The sequence below is a fragment of the Anarhichas minor genome, unplaced genomic scaffold (assembly GCF_050575085.1).
Source record: "Anarhichas minor isolate MPS153535 unplaced genomic scaffold, ASM5057508v1 ptg000012l, whole genome shotgun sequence".
NCBI classification, from domain to species: Eukaryota; Metazoa; Chordata; class Actinopteri; order Perciformes; family Anarhichadidae; genus Anarhichas; species Anarhichas minor.
Window position 1 is genome coordinate 1,377,686 of NW_027466458.1, and position 10,206 is coordinate 1,387,891.

The 10,206-nt window shown below is 43.2% G+C and overlaps 1 protein-coding gene across 1 annotated transcript in view; it reads right to left on the reverse strand.

Annotated features, from left to right (window-relative positions):
- The window catches only part of grin2bb (glutamate receptor, ionotropic, N-methyl D-aspartate 2B, genome duplicate b), a 71,053-nt gene extending 61,248 nt beyond the window's left edge, over positions 1–9,805 (reverse strand). Inside the window, exons 1-2 of the mRNA XM_076090830.1 lie at positions 9,695–9,805; positions 5,355–6,047 (exon numbers count right to left, since the gene is read on the reverse strand). Of these exons, the coding sequence (XP_075946945.1) occupies positions 5,355–6,047; positions 9,695–9,805 (804 nt within the window). The remainder of the gene's footprint in view (positions 1–5,354; positions 6,048–9,694) is intronic.
- Positions 9,806–10,206: the final 401 nt, after the last annotated feature.

Below are 10,206 nucleotides of genomic sequence, written 5' to 3' on the forward strand. Positions count from 1 at the left end.
AAATGGATTCAGGATGCAGTGCACTTGTTTGCAGTGAAAACAACAGCTTTAATCTCCCCAAAAACAGGCAAAGAGGCCATTATCATCGAACACCAGCATACAGTATACGTGTCCGCGCACGCACACAAAAAGCTCGCACACGCACAGCTTAAGTCCCAACAAAAGATCTGGAAGACCTCATTAGTCGCCAGAGCTGGAGTCGAGTGTTGGCCAACTCCGTCGTCCTATTATGCCAATACCAACAAATGGCACGGCGTGAATTAATGGCTCAATGGAAGCGTGCAAATTGTTTGGTTCATAATGGGCCTATACCTGCGTCTGTCAATGATTCATTAGAATACTGGGAAGGAAAACTGCAGCCGGGCGGTTTATTTGGTCTCTCCATCGCCGCCTGAGACTGTAAAGTGTGTTGAATAATGCGGTTTAAAGATCAAATGCCATAAAAAGGGGAAAACCCGTTCGTTCAATCTTCAAAATGGAAATCAAATGACTCCTTGACAAGATATGGATAAATCAAGTGGTTTGCCCCCCATAGAAGGACTTCAGCACACAGCACAATAGATTGGACTTTACTGTGGACTGATAAGGGATGGACTTGGCAACCTGAAGGGAATTGGGTTATTGGTGCTGGAAAATCACTCACGCTCTATTGCACACACAACATGCATCTCCCTGCCATGACTCTATAGGTTATTTTCTTGATCAGTCAATTAATAGTTTGGAAAGAAGTTAAATTAGAATATAATAGAGCCCAAGGTGAAGTCTTAAAAATGCTTAATTTGTTAATCCAAGTGTCCAAAATTATTCAATCAACTAATGTAGAAGACTTTCAAAAAAAGAGCTTTAATAGGTGTGAATATGGATATCAGGTGAAGGGTTTTGATGTTGTTCTTGGTTGGCGTGACTGAAAATCTAGAAATAAAACATTAAAGAACGCATAGAGACAGCGACAGTGGCACTAAAAGTCCCTACTTCACCACAGTGAAATACAATTTCCCTCTTCATCGCTCCCTCTCAGCCTCACCACCCTGTTTTTGATCCTCTTCCCCTGTGTTTCCACCTCTGTTTTTACGCTTTAATCTATTCATTCATCTATTGAACACCTCCCCCTCCCCCCATCCTTCCATGACTAGGGCTTTAAACCCTTTTCTCACGTAGCACTGCTTTTGTCAGACTACGAAATAATCATTTCCCGTCTCTCTCCCTTTGTCACCGCTTTTTTTATACAGTATGTAGAGAGAAATATAAGCAAGTGCTTGCCATGCAGACCGTGTCCACACACATTTACTCAAGAACTGTGTTAACCATCAAATGATGTCTAATGCAGCCTCCCCCTCCACATATACACACATCTCTTTTTGCTTATGTGCTGCTGTGCCTCAGTCGGGGTCGGCGATCATCTCTGTTTTTATATCGTCCAATCGTGGGGACTTGAGATCGACGATCGCCAGGGAGCGGCGGCGAGGCTCAGATTGAAAAAAACAGAATCTTTAATTAGGCTAAGCTTTCTGTAATTCATAAAGGAGTGTGAACCGTTTATTTAAAATATTTAAGCATTGCTTTTAAAAGTCCATGTCCATTCTTTGTAACATTATTATCCTATCTTTAATATGATCATCCAATTCATATCCATAACTAGGGCTGTACAGAATAGTTCGAATCTTCATTCATAACACTGATTCGAATTATTATGATTACTAACTTGCTGAAACATCGCAACAGTCAACATTTGTTTAAAAATCACGGATGTAATCATTTCCAAAAAGCAATGTTTTTTATTGGCATCCATCCTTTTTTTGAAAACAAGATGTTCACTGCCGACAAAGGTTTTCTGTCCCGCTTGCCGCACACAAAGAGAGGCACCTGTCTTCACAAGGCTGTCTAGCAGCAATCTAACAGCACCATAACTTACAGTGACAAAAAAAACAACCTATTTTTCCCATTTATTAAGGGTAAGGACATCATGAAATTTGACAACAGCTTCATCCGAAAACCTCAATCATAGCCTGAGAAAAGAAAAGAGGATACAGCCCTATCCACAACGTTATCTCTTAAGGAGCTCAGAGCTGAGTTTTGGAGGCGGGCTCATGGAGAACGGAGATGCGTGGTGTCAGATCCATGGAAAAGTGACGGCAAAGTGGTTTGTAATAAGGATTTAAAATGTCACTCGTCACATGTGCTGGTTAACGGGAGTTCAGCGGGCGGACATGCCGCACCACCAGAAACATTTCTAAATTAACCAGTATGCAGATTCTAGAGATTATTTTTACAACATCTTCTGTTCTGAGAGTAAATTTGTTGAAATTGCTCAGATTGATGAGTTAAACTCTCATCTACACTTTGCTTCTTGTCACTCTCAGTTTGTGCCCTCTGTCTCTCTGTCAGCTGTAAAATGTGGTAATTAAATGTTGAGCAAATGCCTCTTCCTCCTTCACACCCACACAAGTTATTTCATAACCTCCCCCCCTCCTCTTTTATTCTCGTGTTCCTTTCTTTTTTTATCTCAACAGTAAAATCACTCCGTTATTCTTATCCAATCATATCTCCTCCAACAAGTCCACAATTGGATTTTCATATGCAACGGTCTTTTATAGAAGATGAAGGCACGCTGTACAGTCATTAAGAGTGTTTCTGACCACTGGAGGTATTGCCTTGCTGTGGGGACATTAACGTAATTCTCTTTGAATTGGAGCTTTTATTCGATTATTTCTCTATTCAAGTTGAGAGATAGCCTTGATATAAATGTTCATTGGAGCAACAAGTAAAGCTGGTTGTCAGATTCCAGATTAAAACTGTCTGTCTGTTGATTGTGATCCACCATAATTGCTGCAATTTATCCAACACAACCCGTTTTCTTAATTAGGGCATCAGTGAGCTGATAATGACATTGGTAAATATGTTTGTTATGGAACGTGTCTTCATGTTGCACACAAATGGCATTAATGTGAAGCCTTTAACAGCGGTAATTTCAAGAAATCACTTTGTCTGATTGTCATGCAGATTTATGCAGCAAGGTTGTCCACAATCATATCAGATTCTCCACAGGAGGAAACTGCGGTGTGAGAATTAAGTTTCTACCATGTATTTTTTAGTTTGTGCTGGAGCTAGAATGCCTTCAAACAATAATAAACTTCTCCTGATAACACAAAGTCCTCTATAGCACATGAACCATGCACTAGACAAACACCTAAAGTGTTTTAATCATACAAAGTGTAGTGGGGAACGCTCCCCAGGGAAGGAAGTGTAGGGTTGTGAACGCAGCCCTCAGGCTGGCTCCTCCCCCAATCAGTGCCAGCATATAAAAAGCACCTGTGGTCCTGGCCTCGCTCCTTTTTTGGCCCCTGTCCTGGCCCTGAGGTGGTTTTCAGACATTCTTTTTCATTGTCCTGCTGACTACTTACCCCATATGTAATATGGTAAGTAGTCACAATCTTAATTTGTATTATTTTGCAGCATGGCATCTGATACTCGTTTTTGAATCAGTGCTTCTGCCATTCAGCAGCCCACTGCTTCCAATAAGCTAGGGATGGGTTGAATACAGAAGTTATATTTCATATTATATACATGTCCCTAATGTATATGACGACTATAATAACATTTCAATTCAATTTCAATATATCTTTTTAACTCTTCATCAGTCTCTAACTGCAGAAATGCTTGACAAAAACATCTTTACTCAAAATACACTTCCTAACTTTAAAAAAAGAAAATAAATGCACCCATTGCAATTTTCTTGACCAAATCTGATTTCCGTTTTTGTAAAAGCATGCCCTGCCGACTCAGATTTTTGCTGATTCCAATTATCTTTTTTAAGAACAAAGTCTTTGAAGCCTTGAAAGCAAGAGTAACATTTATTTGTACTCAGAACCGTACCAAAAAATAATATCAACCATCCTGCAGTCAGTGTAAACCGGCATAAATTCTAAATTAATTTTGTTATTGTAATCTATAACAATTATTTGATTACTAAAAAAAACTATTTTTTTCGACGTAGTGTTAGTAAATGAAACACGTCGTGTTACTCTCTCTAATATAGATTTTATATTGCTGTGAAAACATCTCCTTCAAACATCTGTATCTATTCAAGTTTCTTGCAAAAAAACTACATTTTCCCAGATTACATTTAAACACAACATGATAGCAGTATAATTGTTCCATTCTCCTTCTTACTGAGAAGAGCTTGAATGCATCATAATGAAAGCCAATGTATCCTTTGTTTTCGGTCATGAATTATAATGTATTAAGTTAGTTGTTCCAAAAGTTTTGAAGGTTGTTCCTCCACGGCTTATTTTGGACCGGTTTTGGATGAGTCGTGAAAAACTGCAAGCTTTGTGTCTCGTTCACTCACGCCGACGAAACATACTACTTTTCCCAAAATGTCAACCACTTGGAGGTTTAACAAATTCCATGCGCATATAAAGACCATGAGTTGGGGCTGAAAGCTCTGGAAAAAGCTAATCAGATAATAATAAGATTTAATTAGCTAAACCACTATTCCATAATGTCAATAAAAAAATGTCAAACTCAAATATCTTGGACCTACGCAACCAATATCAATCAAACAGCACTTAATACATTACCGATGGTATTACACCAACATCACAACTGCAGAGAATCTCTATTGCATGTCCCATTTTCTACAAATGGTAGCCGGCATCGACAAGCTAATAAAAACCCAACCTCAGCGTCGTATGGATTCTGTCATTCTTCCGTGGGACTTAAACGTTGCTAAGCCTATTAACGACATTATTTAAGGATACATTTCAAAGCTATTGTTCCATTTCTGGATCATGGATTCTCCTCGTGCAGCTTGGTTTGTGCCAAATCTCTTTTATCCCCGTTCCCACAGAGATGTGTTTTTTTGACTTGTTATGCGGTCTTTTGTCTCACACTGGCAGTCCTTTCAGAGTTGAGTCGACTCGCTGTGAGGAGCTTCAATATGACGTCAGGCTCACAGAGGAGGTCAATTAACAGCGAAATCAATCAGCAGAGAGGCTGGAATAGAATGGGAGGCAGCACTGAGTGGTGGGAGGCTGATGCATCTTAAAAAATAAAGTGTTTCCCTCGTTTTCCTTATTATCTTAAATGAACCAAGAAGCTCATGCTAAAAAAAAACTAAATAAAACTTTTGTGATGACTCTTATTTGCAGGTTCTTGAAGGTGGATGTTGAATTGAATCCATAGGCTCACCAAGGTGCTATTTTAGAATAATCAAATCACATTGCTGGATGAAGAAGCAACAACTTATCTATTCCCACTTCACTATTCACCGCCAATTATTTGCCCTGATTATCGTGCAGGGTGGTCAAATCGTTAATGAACAGTTCACAGTTCAGTAGTATTTTTTTTCCTACCTTGGCAGCCATGACCATGGAGGAGCCTCCCCTGATGCCCAGGATGGGAATGTGTGTCTGGGCAGATATGAAGTCCAGGATCTGAGCGATGGCCTCCTGGTCCGTGTCATCTCCGAACACTACACCTTGCAGAGAGTTCCTTGTCATTTGTGCGCAGATCCGATTGATGATGCTCTTTGGGTCGGTCTCATTCATGGTGACCAACTCGACTTTGGGAGGGTAAGGGATGTGGAGGAAGTCCTCTTTCTCAAGTCCAGCCCCCAGGGCTACGTCACTAGAGTTGCCCACCAGGATGACAGCTATACTGAGGGAGTTGATCAGTTTGGGATTGATTGGGGGAAGAACCGGTAAGGCGGGAGAGTATTGAGGAGGGATGACGACGCCCCTCTGGGTGCCGCCTCCCCTCTGGCCACCTTGTCCCCCTGGGGCACCTCCAGGCCCCGTACCTGGACCTCCGCCCCTGCGAGACTCACAGACGGGCAGGAGGAGCATGGAGAGGAGGAGCAGAGAGAAGGACAAGGAGAGGAAGGGCGGAGTCAGCCGAGGCCGAGAATAAGGAAGGTGAGAGGACGGGTCTGGGGGAGGAGGAGGATGATGGGGGGAGGAGGAGGGGGAGACGAAGCGCTTGTCCTGAAGACGGGAGGGAGGAAGGTGGAGGCTGACAAGCATTGTGGAGGAGTGTGAATGCCGTCCCTGGAGGGAGAGAGGGAAATAGAGTCATGAGAGATTATAAACAAGGATAAAGTGTAAAAGCAAGAGTCTCTATATCTGCCAACATTAGCATATCAGAGATATATGCATATAATATTGTATTATATGTCGGCTGATAAATAACAAGGAATTGCAGTGACTTAGAAAAAGTATCAGTTTGTTCACCAGAGAGCACGAACTAGGGTTGGTTAAGCATAAAAATGTGGTTTGATATTGGAGCCAACCACCGTCCCCGGTCGGTATACCCAAATGTACCCAGTATACCCAAAAAGAGATGTCTGTAAATCAGTGGATATTTTCTTGAGGTTAATTAATCAACTTCCCAGTACAAAGCCTTTTAAAGTTATTTGTTCCTGAAAGTTGCTAAATGCACTAACAGCCACATTTTTCTGAACAAGCGGAAGGCTGTGTCATCACCGCCAAGATGGCGACCGCTAGAGCCGACAAATTTCACCTTCACAATAGCTCTTCAGAAGAGTATGGGTGACGTCACGGAAACCATGTCCATAATTTATACAGTCTATGGCAGAGGCCGAGGATGGACTAGAGGCGGCGGTTAAAGGAAACTTTAGTGCACTTGCTCTCTGGGACCAAAAATGGTCGCATATGCCACAGTCTATTCTATCCCTGCCTTCAAAGTCTCTAAAGACGCAAGCGGGACGGCATTTGTATTATAATGTTTATTTTATTTAAGTTATTCCAAATAAAGGCTATTGTGTGGCCATTCAAAACATACGTCCGGTAGTTTTTCTATACGTCCAGAATTGTGGAACATTAACTGCCATATCAAAAAAAAACTGTGTAACAAGAATGTATTCAATCATTTTTCTTCCCATCTGAATATGTGGGTGACATTGGGTAGATCGTGTTTCACCAGCTTTGAAAAAAAATGTTCTCGCTGTTTGCTTCATGTTAATATGGATGACACTGACAACCCCTTATTGACAAACCAAGTGACCCATATAGCTGGGTATCAAACCTCACACTGAGAGAGGTATGTAAGCTCTCATGCAGCAGTGACAACGCCACATCCATTACACTGGGCTGTGACTTCCTTGCAGGAACCCTGTGGCACACATCAAAGACAGAGCGGGAAAGAGATAGTGTGTGTGTGTGTGTGTGTGTGTGTGTTTTGAGAGCGTCAGGACAGCACTGGGTGCATTTTGACAGATTGACAGCCTCACAGCTTCATGGACTAGCCGCCAGGCTAAGTGACCATTACACACTCAGACCAGGCTCGACTGAGTCTCTCTCTCTCTCTCCTTTTTGTCTCTCCCCCCTCTCTCCCTCCCACACTCCTTTCATTGCTTTTCTCCTCTTTAACCTCCAAACTTGTTTTCGTTCCGTTGCTCCCTCCAACGCTCTGAGATCCCTTTCGCTGCTCTTTGCTCTTTGCTCAGACCTATTATTTTCTATTATTTCTATTATCTACTGCCCCTTTATTAGCGGACGGTGGAGTAGAGTTCAGAGGAGAAATGATGGAGGGAAAAAAGGGAGAGGCGGAGTGAAACATGTAAGCAGAGGGAGGTGATAGGCAGGGGAAACACAATTAGTCATAGGCCTGATGTGAAAATGCGTGTATGCGTGCGCGTGTATCGGGGGGGACAGATTTGGGCATATTTTCCAGATAGATAAAGACGTGGAATCTTAATTTAGTACATGTTCATGCTCATATTATCAATGAAGCACGGAGGAGCACTTTAGGAGAGGGATAAACGAAGGGCAGAGCGAAAAGCTAGCTCCCCTTCTCCGCTCACACAACAACACCTTCGCTTATCTTTTATTCATCAAGCAGCGAGGAGGCGATCGAGTCGGCACCGAAAAACAAAAGTCCAAAGAAAACAAAGAAGAGAGAAGTTGTGAGAACTGAAATCTGAAAGAGGTAGAAAAACAGCGGCAGAGAGCGAGGAGTAATGTGTGCAACAGGGCGAGCGGAGGGAGAAGAGGCCCGAGCAGTGAGGTTGATCTCCACACACTCAAAATAAAAAACGTTTTTCTGAAAGGTCTAATTACCAGAGGTTTGTCAGGCTCAATTGCAGGTGCACGTACTAATTGTAAACTAGCTGAATTTTCCAGAGAGAGAGAGAGAGAGAGAGAGAGAGAGAGAGAGAGAGAGAGAGAGAGAGGAGGAGGAGGAGGAAACGAGTGGGAGGAAGGCAGCAGAGAGAAGAGGAGAGAGAAGTGGGGCGAGGGAGAGAATATATAGAGACATACACAAAAGAGATGGAGGTGGAGGAAGGAACAGCAATAAGAAACCCAGAGGAGGGAGGGAGGGAGGTGTGGAAGAGCAACACGGCTGACGACAGAAAGATGAAAAGAGGACATGATTAGCACAGGACGCTAAAAGAAGAGTCAAGGGTGGGGAGGAGGTTAAGGAAATCTCAAGGAGGGAGCAGGAAAACTAAGCAATGAAGAAGGAAATGATCTCAATACACAGTGTGTTGAGGGAAGAAAAAAAAGGAAGGATATTCTGCTAAAGGGCTGGTGAATCTACAGAGAGGAGACACCGGGGGGGAACTATTAGAGAAGAATCTTTTTAAAATAATGCAAGAAGTGTGACAGTGAACGAGGGAGGAGGGTGAGACAGAGGCCCATTTGGATATGTGTTTCTGTACAACGGCAGTGCTCGGTTTCCATAGTAACAATTCAAATATGCCTCCATACAACACCCTGATGGACAGGAAGATACACACACAACGCGCAGTAATTCTTGCAGCACACTACATGCAGCGCATGCCCTCTCCTAATACACAATTTACTTTCATCACTCCATAAAATAAAACGCAAGTAAACACGAAATGAATAACACACACACACACACACACACTGGGTAAGTTAATGCACTCCTGCAGATAGAGATGATCCGCTGCTCCGCCTTTTAGTGTACCTCGCATTAAAAATGAATCCCCGAGAAGGGCTACAGGCAAATAAACCAAAATAACAGGATGGAGGGAGCATCCGAGGCTGCAAACTGTCTGATCGGGAGCGGCTATCGCATCCATATCTCCACCGTCATTAGCAGCCCCCAATTACTAACGTTCAAATGGAGGGTGTCAAGAGTGGATCATATACTCGCCGCACAATAGAACAAAAGTAAACCGTTTAACACTGCGCCAGCGGATCAAAAGTTGACACATGAATTTATATGCTCTCCGGTGTGCCTATTACAGCACTCACACAGCAATTACAATAACATGTGCGGCACCGGAGAAAACATGGATGAGTGGCCCTGAACGGCCACACAAAACACCCACATGTGTGCATTGCTTGTATCCCAGTAATTTACCGCGAACGTGACTAACCGCCGGTGAAATGACACACATGCGTGAACACCGAGCTGGCCGTGCAGATGGTTTTTAGTGTAAGGTTAAGCACCGTTTGGGTCAGACATGTGAGGCCTCCTGATGCGTATATATGGCTCCTGTTTTCCCAGTAGGCTATGAGAGGGCCCTTACATGCGCAAACACACACACACACAATCAGGTTATTGTGCATACAGCGGGCTCTGAGTTGAGCCCGACCATGTCAGTCATATCCCACTTAACATTTACAAAGAGCATTGATCACAGAAGGCCGCCAAATGGCACGAGCCACCAATAGAATAACCAGAGCTGCTTGAGACGCGTCACATGCACGCGCTCACACTGGTGGACTTCCAATCTGCCGATAAAACATTCCGCGTCGATCAATCGAGCCGCGTGCCTTTCGATCAACTCGTCCTCCGCGGTGATGGTGAACATGCTTGGACTTTTAACGGTTAGATGGGTTTTTTCCCCCGAATATTGCCGTGGGGGGGGGGATTACAGACTACAGTTTTTGTTGGCCTACTGCAGAGGCTCGGAAAGCAGCAGCCGGAGAGACAAAATAAAAGTGGATCTGCCACACTATTTAAAACACACGTAGGCCATCATTATCAGGCTCTACTACATCCCCGGAGACTTGATGTGGTGGGCTGCGCTGTATAGCGTTTGAGAGGCATTGTGGATAACATAAGCTGACAGGCATAGGAGACCATTTACATCCGGTGGGTGGTCAGTTACAGGTGAGAGCGGCCCTGTTGTCATCTCAGAGGCACACGCTACATCAGACATGATTTATAAATAAAAAATAAATCGTACCAGTGCGCTTTCATAATCTGTAA